The sequence below is a fragment of the Myotis myotis genome, unplaced genomic scaffold (assembly GCF_014108235.1).
Source record: "Myotis myotis isolate mMyoMyo1 unplaced genomic scaffold, mMyoMyo1.p scaffold_m19_p_3, whole genome shotgun sequence".
Lineage (NCBI taxonomy): Eukaryota > Metazoa > Chordata > Mammalia > Chiroptera > Vespertilionidae > Myotis > Myotis myotis.
The window spans coordinates 6861828-6883043 of record NW_023416335.1 but is presented as its reverse complement, the minus strand read 5'-3'; the positions used below and the strand labels follow the sequence as shown (position 1 = coordinate 6883043).

The following is a 21216-nucleotide window of genomic DNA, read 5'->3' as shown; positions in this document are numbered from 1 at the left end:
GCCTTAAAATAGTCATTATAAGTTGAAGGCAAAAAGAATAGAAAATATTTGAAATTCTTCGAGATGAAAAATTCCTGCAACTATGAACTTTCTGGCCTGGAGGATGCTGTATAATTATATCAGCAGTGCAACAATTATATTTATAGGTACGACTATAATACTTCTGCAACCTCAGGTAATTTTCCTTTTGAAATGCTCTGTTTTTATGTCTAATGTCACAACTGTATGATTCCTTATGAGTTTCATACCCATGTTCTCCATTGTGGTGTCTCTCCATATTTTAAGGGGGGAAATAGTTGTCACCAGGAAAAATAGCTAAACACGTCTGCTTTGAATAGGTGGGTACTCACTCTCACCCTGTCCTTTCCAATAGACCGCGAGTCCCCTAGAAGCTACGCGTCCACTGTGGCTGACTTGGGGAGGAATGCACCAAGGGACAGAAGAGGAACTCCAGAAAAAGAGGTAGTTTGTTCAATAGCATTTAAGTTTTTGTCAGTAAGATACCTGAAAACGTTGCCAGTCAAAGTTACATCCAAAACCAGTGAAGAACACAGACTAAAAACATAAAAATGACAATAGAGAAACTTAGAACGTTTTCCCTGGAGCCCGAGCAAAGGACTGGAGAGTTTGCATTCTGACCCCAGCTGCAGATCGGCTCCAGCTGCAGCCCAGCTGTGGCAATGAGACCTCTGTGCATCTGGACCTCACACCCATGAATGGGCAGTCGTGGTCTAAAAGCATCTGCAAACTCCTGGCCCAGTGATGTAGGGAGAGCCCTAGGTCAACCATTTTGCAGAACAATACAAAGGCTATATAGATATTTGTTGCTGGCCTGCTTTTGTTGGTGAGGGTCCCTCAAAAACCACTGCCCCGTAAGAGATCAATCACAGGACTTGTATGCATGCATATAAGCATAACCAATGGACACAGACAATAGGGGGGTGAGGGCCTGTGCAGGAGCGGGAGCAGGCTGGGAGAGGTCAATGGGAGAAAAGGGAGACATATGTAATACTTTCAACAATAAAGAATTTAAAAAAAAAAAAACAACACTGTCCCTGGGAACCACCTACCTACTAGCTCTTGACCAATGCCTTGAGCCAGGCCTGGAGCTCTGGCTCACACTACCTTGGAGTCATAAGGGTCTGGTGGGGTCTGAAGGCTGGTCTTGGACTGGCAGCCCCTCCAGGAGTATCTCTGTAGGTGTCTGTTAAAGTCCTGTGCCCGTGGGACTCCCCGCCAAAAGAAGTCAAGAATGGTCCAGGCTGCCTGAATCACAGGGGAAAGAGTGGGGTGAGGGACTCATTGCGAAGTAGGGAAGGAAGAGGTGGAGTAGCTAGCTTACCGGTGCCCCAGTCAGATCCATGGGCCCCACGGTTTGATGGGAAGCACACGTCACATGTCATGACTAAAAGATGAGCAGCCGGTGTACCATGTGCTGAAGAATTCCTGAACCTTCCGGGGAATGCAAGACCATCCAGCCTATACTGTTGGCCACTAAACAACCTCCCAGCGATAACTGGGCTAATGTTTCTCTGCTACTATGTTCATAAGTGTTTAGAAAAAGGGATGATGACTTCCTTCCCAACTTTCACCAGTCTTTTTATTACGATTCAGAAAGAGCTGTGCCAATACATAAGACATAGATAACTGACTCCACAATTATCCCAGGAAATGCCTTGGTTACAGCCAAAATTATAACTGGGACAGAATCCTCTGCAGACATTTTATTCCCCTATTATGGCATTTATCTACCTTAGTTGCTAAGCTGAAATATGACTTTCAGTAGTTATGGTGAATAAGCTATCTATTATATTCCTGCTATAGCTTAAGCATCTAAATGATTGATTTATTCATAAATTGCATATAGAATTTACATTACATATTTTTAATCATTTCTTGAGGTTTCACTCCTCTTTAATTCCTATAAAACTGCTTTCTTATAGGAAACCCAAAATTTTAAGTTAGTGCTAATCATTTTTCTTCCTTTCCAGAAATTGCCTGCAAAAGCTGTTTATGATTTTAAGGCTCAGACATCTAAGTAAGTAAGATAAGTTCATCATATGATTTAAGTTGGCTATATACACTTTAATAATACTTTAAGAGATAAATATTGCAATGGGACATGTTCAAATAATGCAGCAATCCACTCTAATTAAATGGTTCCTTCTGAATTAACTGGAATGTGGGTAATTTTATTTTCATTTTGAGTTTAGTTGAGAATCATTGAGTTTTAAACTATACTAAACATATTACAGCACAATGAATTCAAATGGGTAGGTAAAACAAAAAAAGAAATTAAGCATCTTTGTTTCTCGAATTTTCATGTCAAGATGAAGTAAAAATAAAGAGTTGGGGAGTAATTAACACTTCCTGGGAGAATTTGATAACATTTATTTATCCAACTAAATCAAGGATAGTTTGCGGGGTTGAAGACTAGAACTGTGCACAGATTCCCACCATAAAATCTCCATGTATCAACACTCAAAGCTTAGCGATTCCAGTTTGGCTTAGTGGCTAGAGCGTTGGCTGCAGACTAAAGGGTCCTGGGTTCAATTCCAGTCAAGGGCACATGCCCGGGTTTTAGGATCAATCCCCAGTAGGGGACATGCAGGAGGCAGCCAATCAATGATTCTCTCTCATCACTGATGTTTCTATTTCTCTCTCTCTCCCTTCCTCTCTGAAATCAATAAAAATATGTTGTTGTTGTTGTTTAAAAAAAAAAAAAAAGCTCAGCAAGTCTGAGCAACATTCTCTCCTGTGGCCTTTGATATTGGTGTTGTCGTACTCCTGTGTTGCAATACTTTCTTTCCCTTTTTTCTTTAGACTCTTGTTCATCAGATGGGCATGTGGTTGAGGAAAGTCAGTACAGGTACTAGGTACATGAGTTGGCTCAAATGGGAGGGAGTCTGCCGCCTCTCAGTGGCCCATGTGCCCGGACCTTATTTAAGAAACTTCAGTCTCTATCAGAATTCAAGATATTAAATTCATTGTAAATTGGCCGAAAATTACACTGCGTGGTTTAGACTGAATATATACAATAACTCAAATATTTATTCATGAAAATGCATATTATATAAGTTAATTGTTCCAGAGTCTGTCTCTAGTAGAAGACAGAGAGAAAATAAAATCATTCAGAATTGGCTAAGGCTGCTGAGATAGGGAATGAACCAAATAACAAAAATGCTATTTAGAAATTAAGATGTTGAACATGGCTTAAATCTGGTGTTAATAAAAAAATTCCTAAAAGAAAAGCTTACATTTTTAAAATTATTAGAGAAGTAACATCCGCTTTGTGTCTACTATACTATGGTCCTCACTACTACTGATTTTTGAATATAGTGTGACAATTGGAGGATGCATATTGGTTTTATAAAATAATGATACAGAACACGTGAATTTCATTTCTTCTTTGTGACAGTCCAAGGTTAGCAAAGGCTCGGGGAAGCCTGCTCTTCCACCAGCCACCCATGGGAGCATCAACAGCACAGACTTAAGGGTTGCCCGCACCACCCCTCCCATAAAGCTCTTCCTAATCCAACTAAGCCTAATGGTGTACGTCTCAGAGAAGCAGGTTAAATAGTCACCATGGAAGCCATCCCATAATTTTAGGAAGAGAAAACTGTTCCCCTCCCACCATAAATAAATATATCCTATTGCAGCTTCATCCCATTCCTCTTGCTCTGCTCTGCTCTCATATACGTAGAGCTGTTGCTCATCATCCCTGTACAATGACCTATTTGCAACAAAAGTCAAGGTTTCGGCCAACTCGGGCAACTTTCAGAGGCTCCCACACCCAGCCAGCACTGAAAGATACAGAAGGGCTAGCCTCATTTTTAAGCCATTTCCATTAATGCCCAGACAGGAGCGCTTTTCGTGCCTAACATCTAACAGGCAAGAGATGGATACCTGTTTTAAATAAATATCTATTTTAAAAGCTATTTTTATTTACCTAATACATGAAATGTATTTAATTTTAAAAAATACAGCTATGTAATTCCTCCAATGTAATGTCTCCATTGTTAAACAGGAAAATGAGGTAAAATCACATTTCCAAAGGTATATAATGTTGTGAGCAAATCCTAAGAATTTGTAAGGCAAATCCTTATCCGACTGGGCTCGACAGATTTTTTTATAACGGCCACACATCCAAACGGAAGCCATCCCCACACGCCACAATATTTTTAATTTAATTTTAAAAAATAAATTTGCAATGAATATTATAAAAATAGATATATTACAATTCAGGTGTTCTGGAATATTTTCAGCTGAAAATTCTCACCAAAAGAAAAAAAAAATCTTAAAGTTGGTCTATGTAAATGCTTATGGCGTACAATGGTTTAAGTATCAGAAGTATATTTCCCGGCCGAATGCAGGTCTAGTGACCTTAAGAATAATTGCTCTTCATCAAGAAAAACCCATTTGAGCATGTCTCTCCCAGGGAGCTGTCGTTTAAGAAAGGAGACACTGTCTACATCCTCAGGAAAATCGACCAGAACTGGTACGAGGGAGAGCACCACGGGCGAGTGGGCATCTTCCCCATCTCCTACGTGGAGGTAAGTCCTCTCCCGGCCCTCTCACATGGGTGCTCATCCCAAAGTCCTCGTGGATCAGGAATAAACAACTGTTTTCCTCCTAGAAACTCTCACCTCCTGAGAAAGCACAGCCCGCAAGGCCGCCGCCCCCAGCCCAGCCTGGAGAAATCGGAGAAGCTATCGCCAAATACAATTTCAACGCGGACACCAACGTGGAGCTGTCGCTGAGAAAGGTACCCGGGCTGCCTTCTGACCTGGTGCCTTTCAAAGGCTGTCATCCTCCTTAGACATGTCTGTGTTTTTCCGTAAAGAAAGGACAGAGCACTCCCTGGGCCACTGTTTCCTGCCCCTCCTAGTGTCCAGATGAGGTCCCTGTGAGACTCAAAGCTTCTCAGAGGGGCTTCCCTTCCCAGGGGTGCCTCGGCCTGAGCACCATGGAGTTGAACTTGTGGAAAGGCATCAAAAGGAAAAGCACTTCAATAGACTGCAAAAGATTGTTCTTCTGCTCCCTTCTCCTTCCGTTTCTCTTTAAATTTTAATTAATATGTTTATCTTGGAGTCATGAAGCTGTTTCTTCCTGGGGAGCATTTTTCCTTCTCTAGGCCTCATGACTGACCCCCTGTTTCACTGGAAGCCTAGCCAATCCTAGTGCCTCTTCCTAGCAGTAGGGAAAGCACGCTACCTCGCTGCTTTACACAGCTGAGAATGGTTCCATGATGGTTTTCGGTGTTTGCTAAGCAATCGTGTCCGTTTGCTTGAGGCACCTGTATGTTTGCCCACCACGTAGACTAGACCGTGGTTACACGCGGGCGGGCCAAGAGCGCCTCCTGCCTGCGGTGAATACAGGGAAGGACCCCTGTCCTCCTCCTGGCTCCAGAGCCTCGCCTCCTCCTCCCCTGTGAGACCTGGGTCTGCACCATCGACAGATTCTCTCCTACCCTCCAAGCTGCCGCACAGCATCTGTATCAGCTTGTTTCATACTTTCCATCGAAGCTTCCGCCAATGCACTTATAGCTCGAGCAGTAGCCTGGCATCAGCCTCGTGCTGGTGTGTTACAGAGAAAAGCAGTGCAATTTTAAGATGCAGGGAGAGCCACTTAGCTTTGGTACGTCCTGCTCTGTGGCAGGGGGACAGTTTGTATAAACCACCCAGCATTTGCGAAAAGCAAGCTTTCGCTTCGAGTAGCCCTGACAAAGGCCTCCCTACGGTGCTGAAGCTCTGACCTTGTGTCAGTCGCCTCTCTCGTCCTCGCAGGTGCAGCTGCCCAAACTTCTGCATGATCTGCTGGATGCAGCTGCACGGAGTTTTAGTGTCTAACCGAGTGGTTCTCAACCGTGGCTGCACGTTAGAATCACCTGGGAATCTATTTAAAATCCTGATTTCTGGGCCTCATCCTCCGGAAATTCTGTTTCTTGGTTATGGGGTGGGGCCACAACATTAGTAACAAAGAAACAGAATTTCCGGAGGATGAGGCCCAGAAATCAGGATTTTCAAAAGATCCCCAGGTGATTCTAATGTGCAGCCAAGGTCGAGAACCACTGCACTGGACGAACCACATCTTGCCCGTTTATTTCTGGGCCACGTGTGGTTTCGAGTTAAAATTTAAACTGTTTTGTGGCATTGGCTTGATCACTGCAGGTGGCAGGAATAGTGACTGTAGAAAGTTCTATTATTCCAAAAGCCAGGGGCTCTATAAACAGGCTTAATGGCCACTGTGGCATGGCGATCCATCACTCAGCATGGATGCCGGTGTGAGGCCGTCTGCATGCAGACCAGGTGGGTGTCGGCCCTGGCCACAGACGTGGATTAACACGAGGGCTGTCTTGGCGCCACCCCATTGGCTTCACCCTTTGTTACTAGTTAGCATGTGTAGGGTAAAAAGAAAAACGGTGTGCCATTCAACTTCATCCCTCCCGGAGGCTGGTTCCTGCAACCACCTCAGGCACGCCGTCACAGAGCTGAGTGACCTGTCAGAAGCTCTTCCTTCCTGTGGAAGCTCGTTCTGTGGACTGTCCATGGCAGGATGCTGCTGTCTAGGAGACATTGCCTATTAAACCGTTCTGCTTTTTGACATTACACAAGTCATTTCACACGGAACCAGTATGAACACGCATGAGCCCATTCACATTAACCAAGCACCCTTAGGGAAAGATGTCGTGCATGGGTGACTAAATGGCATATATGTTGATCAGCTATAATTTGGGAATGAACTGAGACTTTAGTTGCCTTCTCCTGACTAAATAAAACTGGAGGTATAACACTCTCCCAAATGAAAAACTATTGTTTGTTAGAAAACGTTGGCAATTATATTTCTGATGTTGTCACCTCCCTACTTACAATGCATTTTCCTCATGTTCATTACAGGGAGACAGAGTTATTCTTCTCAAAAGAGTTGATCAGAACTGGTATGAAGGTAAAATCCCAGGAACCAACAGACAAGGCATCTTCCCTGTTTCCTATGTAGAAGTCGTGAAGAGGAACACAGCCAAAGGCGCCGAGGACTACCCCGACCCTCCAATACCCCACAGCTACTCGAGTGATAGAATCCACAGCTTAAGTTCCAACAAGGTAAGAAGACATTTAGCATATTAGTAGAACACTGGGGAGCTTGGAGTAAGATAATAGCTGATATTAGATCATTAAGAACATCATCTTTATTGCAAAGCAAGGGATTTACATGTAATGCTTCCAAGTTTGAGTGACAAGTCAAGTCAATATAACTTAATTTTCCTTATGGGTACTGGCATAAAAGTTTAATGCTTAATTTTGAGAATTTCATTTTCAAATTAAAATACTGAAAGAGAAAAATTGGTATCATAAGAGCCTATATTATAGATAAAATACCTGCTTTCTGAAAGTCTGGTTTTTTGAAATGTGATTTTTTTCTAAAGCTTAATTTTATATATGTATATATTAAATGGATTATATACATATGTATGTATGCATATATAGAAAAATCAATAGATCCCAAAATGGTTTATTTCAAAGTACATGGTAATTAGGTTGAAATATTCTGTATAAGTCTTGAGATTTTTTAATATAGAAAGAGAAATAGAGTAAAATTTTAAAGTGTTTATTAGACTGAATGAAAATATCATTGGTCATTAGGGGCCCTCATGTGTAGTTCATAGTTTTAGGGTAATTATGTACCAGTTCTACTATCTCACTTGAGCTAGTGGCTGAAGATAATTATCTTTCTCAATATCTGGTCTAAAAGGAACTTTGCTCCCTGAACTGGTTAACTAGAAAAGGCTATTCTACTTTTTTTACTCATAATGTGAATTTCTTTTCTTAATTTTCTGTTAAGTTATAATATAGTGTGCTCTTCTTATGGGTGGTATTTAGGTATTTCTTTCAACTTTTTATTAACCTCCAAGTATAAAACTTTAAATTACCAAGGAATTAGTTTCAAAATATTGTAAGTACTTCTGAACATTTAAAAAGTGTATGATGTTGCATAATTTATTGATTATTTTAATAAATAATTAAGATCAAGGCTAGGACATGGGAAATAAACCATCTAGAGCCAGCAACATAACATCAACATCGGATGTTGTACAGTCATTTCATGTTCCAATGCCAGACCACCTCAAGATAGCACCCCCAGTGCCCTAACCCTCTCCTTGAAAATAAGTCTTAGGAGGATTTCACAAAAGCAAATACTAGTAATCTAAGATCTCCTATTTAAGAGAAGCATTTTCTTTAAAAGGGCAAAGGTTGGCATTATATTCATTCTACTTCTCTTTGAAAAATGGGTTTCAGTTGCAGGGTAATTATTCTCAATCCATTATCATTGGGCAATGGAACCATTTGGTACCATTCAATTTTGGTTGATTGGTTATAAACTTTTCCAGAATCTTCTTCAGTATATCTACTTCACTACCAGAGCTTAGCACTTAGAGATCAACATTCTTCCTTTAGTAGTTCCTACTGATAAATGAAAATATAAGAATCCTCATCTGCATATTTGGCTTATCCACTACTCAGTCATCTTAAATGAATGAACTACCAAATAAATTCAAAGCAACTGTACTTTCAAATAAAATTTTATAAGAAAAAATAAGCATGTATCTCTACAAAGGCTTATTTTAACATTTAAGAAATTCGTCCATAATGTCCTAATTAATATTAGCATGTAATATTTTAGATCACAGTGTTTTAATCTTCGTTGTGAATATGATTTAAATGTATTTTCAGTTTCCTAAGTTTTTTCTTAGAACACCAGATTTTACATTTTATATAAATAGATGAATGTACAAATTTCACTGATAAATAATTAGTGTTTTATTCTCACTGCTGGGGAAAAATATATTGAAAATCTTACATCCACAATTTGGAAAAAAATTTTAATGGTTTTTATTCCATCTGATAATCTGTGCTGTGATATTGGCTTAATGAAGGGAACTTCTCAGTAGTGTAGAACTCCATCATTTTCAGAAAAAGAACTATAATGTACTTCTAAACGATGATATCCAATATATGTTACATATCTTATTTTCTAACTGATATTTGCAAATAAGGAAGGAATTTAAGTGATTTATGAATCACTCTTTGACACACTCAATCACATTTCTTGATATACTGTTTTTCAGGGGTGGCTCAAATATAAGTTGATAATATTTCTGATATTTCTGCTTTTTGTACAGTAGAATCCAATTCTAATGATTTTTGTATTATAGGTATATTTTTGTGATATGAGTATCCCAGGATACTTAATTTGACGTTCAGTAGAAATAAGTCCTTTATAAAGCTAAGTGCTCTGAACCTGTTAAACATAGATTAGTAACTATGGTGGTAATGACACTGCAATAGTAATTGTGATCGGGGTAGAATTTAAAGATCTTTATCATCCACATTATATTCCTGACCATGAGAGAAAGTGAAAAGTAATCATCTTGAATTTATTATATATTTCACAGGCTTTCAAAATCTATTCTTGTGTTGCATAGCATAGAGCATACAATTGGACTCTGGCCAATAAGGGAACTTCTCTAGACTATCAAATAAGACTTAGATCATTTCTATCTTATTAAAAATTAAATATGTATAGGACTTGCTAGGAATCTATCCAGTAATAGATCACGTGTAGAGTATTTCTTTGTATCAGGTGCTAAGAAGCCTTAGTGCTGAATCTTCTATAAGATGCTCACATAAGTTTTATGACACTTTGTCTCTTTTATTCCACCACATGGTGACATGGCATATTTGCTTAAAAAAGAAAAAACACGGCTAAATAAATTCTATAAATGCCCCTTTCCTATTATAGGACACAGAAGTCAAAGGTTAAGTGGAGGTGTGTTGTGCGCTGATACCTACTAAGGCCCTGGCACCCAGAGTGCTGAGCGCAGAACAACCAACTCACCCTGTACAACCAACCAGAAAGCATATCTCCATACTCTTTCTTGAACACTTTTTCTTTCCAAAACCAAAATCATTCCCTGGGAAAAACTAAAGTAAAATGTCAACCTCCAGCCTCTCTCAAGGCCTTCACACGCATGGCATGAACCATCCTTCCCAGCCCAATAGCAATAGGTACATGTATTAGAATGTTACTAGGCAGCACTTCTAGACCTTTGAATGAATTTACATAAAAATTCTGTTTTGTTCAATATATCCAGAATATAGCAATAATATTAAGATACGCGGAAGTCTACTTTTACTCAGAAGGTTCAGCTTAAATTATACTCCCCCCAAGTTTATATAAAATGTCAAGCTATTGAGAGAGATGAAAGTCCTAGCTGAAGATTTTTCCCACTAACATCATATGCTCCCTTTCAATGTAATCACTTACTTTGAATTTTTTAAAAACTTTGAAGTCAAAAAATATAATAAAATAAAAACTTTGAAGAATTAGTGTAAGTTCAGTTTCATTCTGATCATGGGTTTCTGTTCTCAAAACATATTTTTCCAAACTTACTCATTTAGAAATGTGTTCATATATAAAGATGTAAAAATATTTTATGCCATATGTTATAATCACCTGGCAAACATAGGTGAGAAAATTATGGGAAGTTCATGGGATTGGGCACTGCTTCCGGCAGCAAGAACACCTCACAAATTCAGCAGCTGAGAAAGGGTTAATTATTGGCTTTCATTCTACATTAATACCATTTCAAAGCCATTTCTACTACTAAGTCAAAATCTGGGAACCTAGTTTAAAAGAGGTAGTCTGTTAAATGAAATTAAACCTCTTAAGTGTTCACTGTCTATCCTTATAATTGCTATGACAGCTCTACTTTGTCATTTGACACTGACGACCCCTTTCGAATACTAGGAGAGTTTCATTTTCCAAATAAATTTCTAACATGCTAGTGGTTTTATGTAGGAAAAATTCAGCAAAATCTCTTCAAATCTACGCCACAGCATAAAATACTGTTTTGTATTCACTACCTTCCCTGCATTTCTGTCTCTGTGTTTTGATGCACTGTTGTTATTTTCTTGGTTTCTTCCTTTCTTTGGCGTCACACTCGCTGCTCATTTTTAAGTTGGCTCCCAGGGAACCAGCCCCTCCTCTCATGCACAGAACTTCTCCTGGCCCAGATAACGGAGCTCAGCAGGGGCCTAGCCAGGGGTGGCCTTCCCTGACAGCTCAGTGTCCTCTGGCAAACCCTCTGATTCCTTTCCTGGACAACTTCTTGGATGAATTAGAGAAGCTTAGTGCTTTCACCTTACCAGCTGACCAAGCCGAGCCAAATATCCCAGAGGAGATCACCCTTGAAATTAAAGAGGAACCCTCAGTTCCCCTCCCATGGCCTCTAGCAGCTGTACCGGCCAAATCACCTTCCCCTCGGCCACCCTTACGTGGCACAGGTACGACCTCAACTCCAGTCCAGCCCTATGAGACAACGCCAGTCCAGGACCCCAGAAAGACAACTCAGAACAAGTGTGCAGATTTGACAATGAGAAAAGGCTTTGCGAGCCCTGAAAAGGTGTCTGAAGTCCTAGGGGATAAGTTTGTGGCCTCTGCACACACTAATGTGGGTCCCTTGCCCCAAACCCTCCCTGTCATTGGAGAGGAAGAAGAGGAACTCTGTGAGGGGCTGATGTCAGGCATCCGAGGAGGGCTTGAATATCAAGACCCAGATGCCTCGTGGTGGGGCCATGATGGCCCCGAGGTGAAACCAAGTCTGTACATCGAAGAGGAGGAAGAGAAGAGGAAACCCGGCTGCTCACAAGGTGCAGTAGCCACCGTCCCAGGTCCTAGAGCCCCCAAGGAACACAGCCGTGCAGCTCACACCAATAAGGAGGTATTTCAATGTTGCCTAATCCCTGAACAACTAACCTGTCCTACGACAATTAGCTAGGACAGCTAATCATATTAATAAACATTGCCTTAGATGTTGTCCTTTCAAGAAACAAGCACTATATAAGTCGGGGTGGAGGAGTGTATGGCAACACAGCAAATTTTAATAAGATGATGGAAATGTATAATATAATTCCATTATTTATTTATAGTTATACATTCATATTTAAGGTGGGTTATGCTATCATTTTAGAGATGAGGAAATTGATACAGAAAAGAAAGAGAAGGGAAGGGGAGGGGAGGGGAGGGGAGGGGAGGGGAGGGGAGGGAGGGGAGGGAGGGGAGGGGAGGGGAGGAGGGAAGGAGAGAGAGGAGGAAGGAAGGGAAGGAGAGGAAGGAAGGAAAGGAAAGGAAAGGAAAGGAAAGGAAAGGAAAGGAAAGGAAAGGAAAGGAAAGGAAAGGAAAGGAAAGGAAAGGAAAGGAAAGGAAAGGAAAGGAAAGGAGGAAGGAAAGAAGGAGGAAGATAGTGTTCTGGTTCCCTCTCACCTCTTTCTGAAGAGAGAGCTTTCTTCCAATCGGTGACTACTGGGTCCTGCCATTTTCATTTTAAAAACCAAGAAACTTGGGCCATAATTTTAATCAGTAAAGAGGGATAACACCCTGAGTCTTTAGCTTGTCAAGTTCTCTTTTAAGAAAACGAAAACTCGATATCTCACATATGTAATCTGTGAATTACGTAGCAAATATTGGTACTAGAAAATATCAAAATTATGAGACAAAAAAAATGAATGATTCATATTATGCAACTATGCAAGTCCCCCATGGATCTTCTATTGAAAGATTTCTGAACATGAAAATCATGTTTAAATACCATAATTTGCTACTTAGATCTTACCAATAACAAATGTAGAGGCACTTGGCAAACACAGGGTCTCCTTGGGCTTAAATAATGGTCAGTGCCCATGAGGCCCGTGGACAGTCACAACACCCTGAGGCTTGGCTGTCCCTCAACCCAGAGAGAAAACGTCACCTGAACAAAGAACCCAGCCATACCTGCATCTGTACCAACTAAACACACTGCTTAGAATAAAGATCATTCATTGCAGTCAGTCAAGCATGACTCTAGTTGATCACTTAAATGGCTCACATTCTCTTCAGTTTAATTTTAAGACATGATTAGATCTAGGGCTTGGGTCTCAGGAACTTCTACCTGCCTATAGACTATGGGGATTCTTACCCCCCACATCAGAAAAATGAAACTGATCATACCCATTGAAATCTTGAATGAAATTCAAAAGAAAAAGTTCATGCTTTTAAAGCAAGAATTTGTCATAAATGTCACCAGTACTGGTTAACTTTAAACTTGTTTCAATATGGGGGATGTTACCTAAAGGCTGACCATGTGACCTCATTCTGGACACAAGCATAATCTCATCTTGTCTTTCCTCAATATTTAAGCTACCTTCATTTCCCTAGAGAGATGGACCATCTACACCTATCCCCAGCTGTCTGCTTCCCTCCCCTCCCTCTCCTCCTCCCTCGGCCTCGGCCTCACAGCTGGTCTCTACGCTTTCTCAGCCTGCCCAGTCCTTCTCACCACCTCTCCTCCCTAAACACTCTTACCAACAGGAAATAAGTTCACCAAAATTAAAGGTAACTGCATCTTGTGTGTGGTTTCTTGCATGTCTTTATATGGACTTAATTAACTTACATGTATGTATTTCGATTTGTGCCATCTTACACGATCTAAAAAAGTCATGTCAAGACTGATTGCTAACTTTTAACAACAGCAGCATGGCCTCTATCCAAAAAGTTAAAATATATATTTGCATAGCGGCTATACCCATAGGCAGGAGAAAAACAAACTAAAATTTACATAAGATTTTTTTTTTTAAGTTGAGCGTCAGCAGGAGAACCATCCCACTCAAAGGCGTCAGCTTTGTACCTGTCACTCTCTGTCACTTCTCAGGGGGCTCACCTGCCCACCCACTGGCCAGGTCAGCAGAGCCTGAGGGCAGGATGCTCCTGGGCCTGGACTGCCTTGAGCCTTGTTCTCCCACAAAACTGAAGTAAACTGATGAGGATGCAGGAACGCAGCTCCTTTCATTGTAGGCGTTAACAAAGCATCTACCTCTGAGATGTGCAGGCTGGCAGCTCTACTGCTATTTTCAAACACCCTCAGGAGAGTGTTTTGAAAGATCTCACCAAAATGAAGGACTCGCCTTGGAACGAGCCTGGACGACACTCACAGAATGAAATCACCCCCTCCTGGGCAAGTTTTGCATTTATGACGCGAATGAGCCAAAATTTTCCCCTTTAGGCAAGAGGTGGTAGACTTCAAGTCATAACTCACCTTCACCCTCAACCTTTAGAACTTGACACGAGAGACCCTGCAGAGAAGGGGCCACGCCGAGGCTGTTCTGGGAAGAGCCAGCACCTGAGCAGGGCCATTTGGGCAATCTCCCACCCCCCACTCAGCAGATCCACCCACCAAAATCGTCAGCCATGTGAATTCCTCTTACTCATGAAAGGAAAAATGTCTGAAAAATGGAATACTGCAAGACTAATTGATCTTTGCCCTTTGAGGTTTTAATCTTTGCTGGCAGGAAATTTTTAAGATAATAACACTTGGATAATGTCTAAGACTAAGAATTTGCCTTCCCCACCCCACCCCCCTCCCCCCACCCCCCAATCCCCCCAGCTCTCTCTGTGGTTTTCTTTTTAAGGACAAAGTATTTATTTCTTGCCTTTCTCCTTGTTCTCTAGCCATTAAGCTTAATCAGTAAGGGGAACATAACTTAGAATCGGTGTTCTGTAATTTAAGAGACGGGGGCTTTAGGTCTCAGGCACTGGCAGAATGTGAGGAGAGAACGGAGGTGTTCACAATAAAGCTGTTTGGAAAGAATACCGTAGTAACCACATCAAATAACTATCTCCAGAAAACTGAACTGGTTTTTTCTCTATTGCATCCCCTGTGTGAGAGCAAATGTTTATTTTTAATCCCCCACTGAGTGGGTTGTTTTGGGTTTTTTTTTGAAACCTTATAAATTACTTTTCTATTCGCAGAGAGATTATAAACTGCCTGAAGTTATTTGTGCCTGTAAAGATATTGAGTTTGATAAAAAGAAAATCAGCATCCAATGTTTTCTAGTCTTGCTGGCATCAACCCTGAAGAACAATGCCTAACGCATTTCCTCTCCAGCGACTGCAAATTTTAGGTCAATCATCACTAATTATTATGAAAATTGTCCTAAATAAGACAGTAATTAAATACAAATGGAATCAACTACAAGTTTTAGACCATTATTGTCGTTTAACCCCACATCTGACAGTGACAAACTGTGCTGACCTGAGTCCTTTAAGAAGGCTTCCTATTCCTTCCATGTCAAGGATATTGGAGTTACAAAGGAAAGTAACCCAGCACTAAAAGCTAAGAGAAAATAAAATTTTAATAATGTTTTACTACGCAAAGTACAGTATGCAGGAAATTATTACAACTTTATCAACCCCTATGAACCACTTTTTTTTTTAACTTAACCCACCTTAATTTTTTTTAATATATATTTTTATTGACTTCAGAAAGGAGTGTAGAGAGAGAGAGACAGAAACATCAACAATGAGAGAGAATAATTGATCGGCTGCCTCCTGCACGCCCCCTACTGGGGACTGAGCCTGCAACCCGGGCATGTGCCCTTGGCTGGAATCGAACCCAGAACTCTTCAGTCCACAGGCCGGTGCTCCATCCATTGAGCCAAACTGGCTAGGGCTTAACCTATCCTAATTTAATGCAATTTGATTCTTTTAAAAAATTTTCTCGGACAATGTAAGTTTGTCACATGCAATCCAAAATTTTCCATAAAGTAAAATTTACCACTACTTTGTAAGTGACAGAAGACTGAAAAATAGAATGAGGTTGATAGATAAATCAGCATCCAATATTTTCTTGTCTTGCCAGCATCTTTTCTTTAAATAATGGTGTTTCATAATACAAGTCATTATACTCCTCAGCGTGTCCACAAGCTGAGCTTCCTATTCCACCTAAGAGAATGTTTTGTAAAAGAGACTTACAGCACGAGGGCTCTACTTGCTATAGAAGCTCTTTATGAAGCGCTAGGAAGGCTCTTCCTTGGTTTCTTCTAAGAAACTCACTGGGGTCCCATCAGGAAGTCTCCTCACCCGCCTGCCATCCCATCAGAAGGTGGTCCCCCCGAGCACAGCTTCCAACATAAAATGAAACCCTGATTCTCCCTAATGTGTTCAGATGATCTCACCAGCTGTTGATCCGCATCATTCTAACAGCTAAATGGTATTTCTCTGATGCTTATAGACAATCTCCCCTGTATTAGTCAAGACTGGGGTAGCTGCAGTGCCAGAAGACATAAAAAAAGTATACGCTTAAAACCAGGTAGAAGTATACTTCTCTTAGGCATAAAGCTAAGCATCCAGGGCTTGTATGTAGCTCTGTAGTCATTAGAGAACCCAAGAGATTCCCCTTTCCTTTGGTCTCACCATCCTCAAGGAGATGCACCCACTGCAAAGTGGCTGCAGAGTGGCTGCACCAGCTCCAGCAGTCCCGTCCTCATCCTGGCACGTGGGAAGGAGGATAGAGGCAGGGAGTCTGTACCTCTTGAAGGCCACTTCCCAGAAACCGCACGTTCCCCTCTGTCAGCACGTATCACATGAGCGCATCTCAGTACAAGACTGGGCTAGAGACTTCATTCAGAATGGCCACATGCCTACCTAACATGCGGGATTCCATTACTGAGGGTGGACAGAGGAGAGAATGGAAGTTGAAGGGCATCAAGACTCCCCTGCCATAAGCTGAAGAACAATGCCTAACGCATCTCTTCCCCGGAGGCTGCGGAGTTCAGGTCACTCATCACTGATTATCATGAGCATTGCCCTAAGTGAGAGTTGAGAAAACCCCACGCTTTTATTTGAAGGTCCTTTAGTCCCACAAAAGTTCTCATAAGCCAAGTCAAATACCACACGATGCACTGCTAATTTTGTCCACCGCTGGAAGGAAAATAAAGCACTCAGACGCAAGAACGGTGGCTCATTCGCGAACAAATTAAAAGTCTTGCTTTGAAAGAACGACAACATAGTCTCAGGGTGCTTGGAGTTAGGGCAATATTTAGTATTTAACTGCATTTCATCATTTTCCCCAGAAAAGTCATATTTTCTTCTTATGAGTTTGGTTAGAATATCCCGCCCCCCAACCACCACCACCCCAACAAATGATTGGCACTTCCTATGCAATTTGATGGATAGTAAGTAAAATTGCCCTCTGTCTTACTTTGTATCTATTCAAATAAACAAAGAAAACAGGGCAGATCTGAGGGTGTCTTGAACCCAGTTGTTAAGCATTCTGTGAAAGGCATACATTTTCTGGGATGTGCTCTTAGCCATGTCGGCTGCATTCAAGCATCTTTTCTGTGCTCTGCTCTGCTCTGCCTGTGCGTTCGGATTGAAGCACAAGGGATGCCTGTGTGTGAAAGGCAGGGGCAGCCGGAAGAGCTGTCTGCAGGGTGAGACCTTTCCCTTTGGCCATGTGCAGGGGCCTGGCATGCTGTGTGTGCATGGAGAACAAGCAGGCAGCTCTTCCTGACGCTGGAGGAGGAGACGAGAACTAACTCCCTTCTTGTGGCTTTTCCAGGCTGATGTAAAAGGCGAGACGTTTGTCTTGGGTAAGCCTCCGCGTAGCCCAGTGATGACTAGGAGGTCCTGCAGCTCGCCTGTCAGAGGGCTCAGCAGTTCCCACAGGGTAGGGACGGACCGCCCGCCTTGCGCCAGGCACCCTGGCCACACACGCGCACCCTCAGTGGTCCTTGCTGTCCTTTGCCGGTCAAGTAGGGTAAAGGGGACCTTGAGATGAAGTGACCAACTGATGATAAGCTATGATAGCAGATCAACACGAAAATCCTATCTTAAGTGTTTGCGGAATGTGCTTGTGTGAACTCCCCCAAATCCAGACAGACATGGCCAGACTCTCCACCAGACAACTAAGGGTGCAGATGTCTTCTACCGCGTCTCGTGCTTCTGTGCAAATGTTCTCTGTACATCTCTGCTTTGCCGTCATTGTCCTCCGTGCAAAGGATAAAGCTGTTGCCAACAAAACACAGGCTGGGGCAGAAGTAGGTTTACAGATGTACGTATGGAAAATAATACAGGAATCCATAAATAATAACACAAGAATAAACTCTGTGTCTCGCGTGCTCACAGTTGTAAACGCACTTTTGCCCCACCCTGCACTGAACTCACACGCTTCCGGTAATGTTTGCTTCTGTGTCGTCCAGTTTATTGGGATGTTTTAAAATCCGTGATCTTGTTGCAAAACATTGAGTTGCTCTGGTGATGTGTGCTTCATCTGCCCAGTCTCTTGACAGCATTGATTAAACTTAAAGGTTATATTTCTTTTCCCTTGAACTACTGAGTTCTACACCACAGGCCGCATTCTCAGTGGAGGGATGCTAACCGGTACTGCGGATCCTGAGGAAGGCGGGGGGCCGGGGAATGTTCCTCTCTGCATGAGCCAGTCCTTCCACCGTCTCTGTCTTGCTGGGCCTGGTTTGACCCTACCTGGTCTGTTACATGACTGTGGGTCCGCAACTGGTGAAGGGCTTCCTTGCAAAGAAAACTGCCTTTTCCACACTTTAAAAATGTGGAGATTTCTCTGCGCTGATCCCATCATTGTGCTTTTCACGTCTTTGCATAATAAGACCTCGTTTTGTTTCTGGGGCAGAGATTTGTGTGGCCGTAGAGGAGGAGGGATGTTGATTTGAAGAGATTCTTAGACTCCACAGAAGGGCCTTCTCCAGAAGCAAAAAAAAAAGCTTTTTCCATAATTAGCATGGCCAGCCACGAATTTCCCACCGGCAGGGACATGGTGTGCTTTGGGTCACCGTAAGGTTTTTTTCTTTGCCGGATTTTTACATTAGGTATGTTATATGTGTTGTTGTGGAACATGAATATTCTATACTCTTTAGATTTATGCAAAAGTTTGATTTAACTTCATAATTTAAGAAGGAAAAATAAGCCGAGAAGCAGAAACAGGGGACTGTTGAAAGGAGATGCTCATCCAATTCTGGTTGGCAGGTGCTACAAGTGACATTTTCGGGGCGGGGGGGGGATGACTTAAGAACTCTAGAGCTGCTGCTAACTCTTTCAAAGATTTTCCCACACTTTAGTGTTTACAGTAGCAATGACTCCCTATTTAAGAATTTCCTACAACTAGGTATAGGTGATCCTCCAGAGATGCCTCTGAGCAGCACAGATAAATAGGTGGGTGTCAGGCAGACCGAGCTAGGGAAGTATATGTTTTACTGATACCAGAGATTGTGGGGTATTTCAAAGCAGCTTCCTATTCGAGCAGTGGTTTGTGACTTGGTTCTGGCTTTGAAAATTAGCATGTGCTTAAAACCTGTCTCAAGTGTACCCATATTTGACATTTGACATTAAAAATAGCTACACTAAAAGATAAAAAATAATTGTTACATTGCCCAGGAAAGGGTTAAATATTCAGGCTTCTGAGAAAACAGCACGATGCCCCATTGGGCTCTCGCATTTGTATTGTCCACCTAAGGCTCATCAAGATAACGCAAGCATGATGTATGTAATTCTCACCCGACATTTCCAGCACGGTGTCTGTAAACTGTTAGCTTGAAAACCATATTCATACACTCACAGCTCACGTGAGCCTTTCTGGATGGCACAAATGTATACTGTTCTGTATTTGTCGCAAAACGTCTACGAAGTCATGAATAATAGAAATGCCTGGGTAGATGGTTAAAATAGAAATTATCATAGACCAAAAATTTTGGTGGTCAGCGTGATCCTTTCTCAAGAATTTAAAATGCGGGAAGGGAATATCTTGGTCGGAAAAACAGATGAATATCGATTCACATTGCTCTGTGGTCTTTAAAATATTCTTCCAAAATGAATCCAGGTTAAAGGAACTCGGTGAGAGCTGAGTAAAGGCATGAACTCTTACATGTTGCTGCCACTACTCACCATTAGGTGGCAGTAGAGTGCAGCTACAGTACAGAGCTCTTCCTCTAGGTTTGTGCCCATGGTCATAACACCAAGAGAAGGAACTGCAAAAGATAGTCCCCTAAGAGAATTCGCTGAGTATCCACACAGAGCATAAACAGCTGCCTAAAGGCAAAAATAAATAGGGTTAGGGTTAGGGTTAGGGTTAGGGTTAGGGTTAGGGTTAGGGCTGATTTTAGCCAACTTAGGCCATCTATTCCCTCACAGTAATAAAGAGTAAGAGCCCAAATTATAATTCTATTATTGCTTCTTACTTATTTGTGCTATTAAGAAATCATCTTTGGTTTTGGCTCACTGATCTGCAAAAATGAAGTTGAATTATTACTATTACTGTTCTTACATGACTGAGACACTTGAGAATTATCCAGTGAATGTCCCTTGTTGCAGCTCTCTGACAACTGAATGAGTAAGGTCGATGATAGCACCTATACATAACACAGAAAATATGTCTGTGAAATGTGGATTCCTTTATGGATTCCCTGAGGGGGACAAGCAAGATCTTAATCCTCATCTCGTCCAACTTCTTGATTTTAGAGATCAGGCACCTAAGGTGCATACCCAAGGTTACATAGTCAATGCCAACACCAAAAAGGCATAAATGTATCTATTAATGCTACCTATTCCTCTAGAGACCTAATACTTTTACTAGTAAAATAAATGAATTCAAAGACTGTAATGGTCGTCTTTCCTCAACACTGGTTCGCAGCCATACACATTCACATGGAAATGATTCCTCTTAAAGGGAACCTTAGGGAAGTTCTAAAACTCACCATTACAGTAGGTACATGACATCTATGCTAATAAAAGCTGTGCTAAATCCTGGCCTGAGAATGTGAACGTATAGAAAACTGGTGATTCAGGGAAAAAAAAAAAAGTAATGGAGGATCCTTTGGAAGGATGTGACAGAATAGACACAGTGGGGAAGATGGGTGAAAGCAAAGACGCTACTGGCCAGCAATCCAGGAACACAGTGCTGGAGACTCAGGGGCCTATGGAATCAGGGAGCCATGACCTCTGGTAATAGCCCAATTTTTATCATTGTCAAAGGGATGATTCAGTTCAATGATTTATGAGGTAAGTTGAATTGAATTAAACCAGTAAAACTGTAATGACAATAACAGCAAGGTGTTATACTAATTTTCAAAGTATTATATCAGTTGTATTCACATTTGCTTTTACCAAGCCCCAGATGCCACAAGTAAAAGTCAAGTTTTTACTCAACTGAAAAGTATCAGGATGATTTAAGTATTTGGAAACAGGCACACCATTTTTAGAGCATAGTGAAATATATTTTAGAAAACGTTCTCTTCAGGCAAGAACAAATAATGTTTATTGTTTATAACTTTGTTGTGCACTGAAATGGTGCTATGACTATTTCTGAGAAAACAGTAC

General features: G+C 41.5%; 1 protein-coding gene across 8 annotated transcripts in view; it reads left to right on the top strand.

Annotated features, from left to right (window-relative positions):
* SORBS2 (sorbin and SH3 domain containing 2) overlaps nucleotides 1-21216 on the top strand; it is a 197640-nt gene that overhangs the window by 167759 nt on the left and 8665 nt on the right. For 7 of the 8 annotated variants that reach the window (XM_036298344.1, XM_036298345.1, XM_036298343.1 and 4 more), the window contains 5 exons: nucleotides 374-462; nucleotides 1992-2038; nucleotides 4439-4553; nucleotides 4637-4765; nucleotides 6897-7100. In XM_036298344.1, coding sequence (XP_036154237.1) covers nucleotides 374-462; nucleotides 1992-2038; nucleotides 4439-4553; nucleotides 4637-4765; nucleotides 6897-7100 — 584 coding nt within the window. Of the gene's footprint in view, nucleotides 1-373; nucleotides 463-1991; nucleotides 2039-4438; nucleotides 4554-4636; nucleotides 4766-6896; nucleotides 7101-11017; nucleotides 11780-13251; nucleotides 13429-17431; nucleotides 17540-21216 lie in introns of all 8 variants that reach the window. The other variant, XM_036298337.1, reaches the window with a different exon arrangement.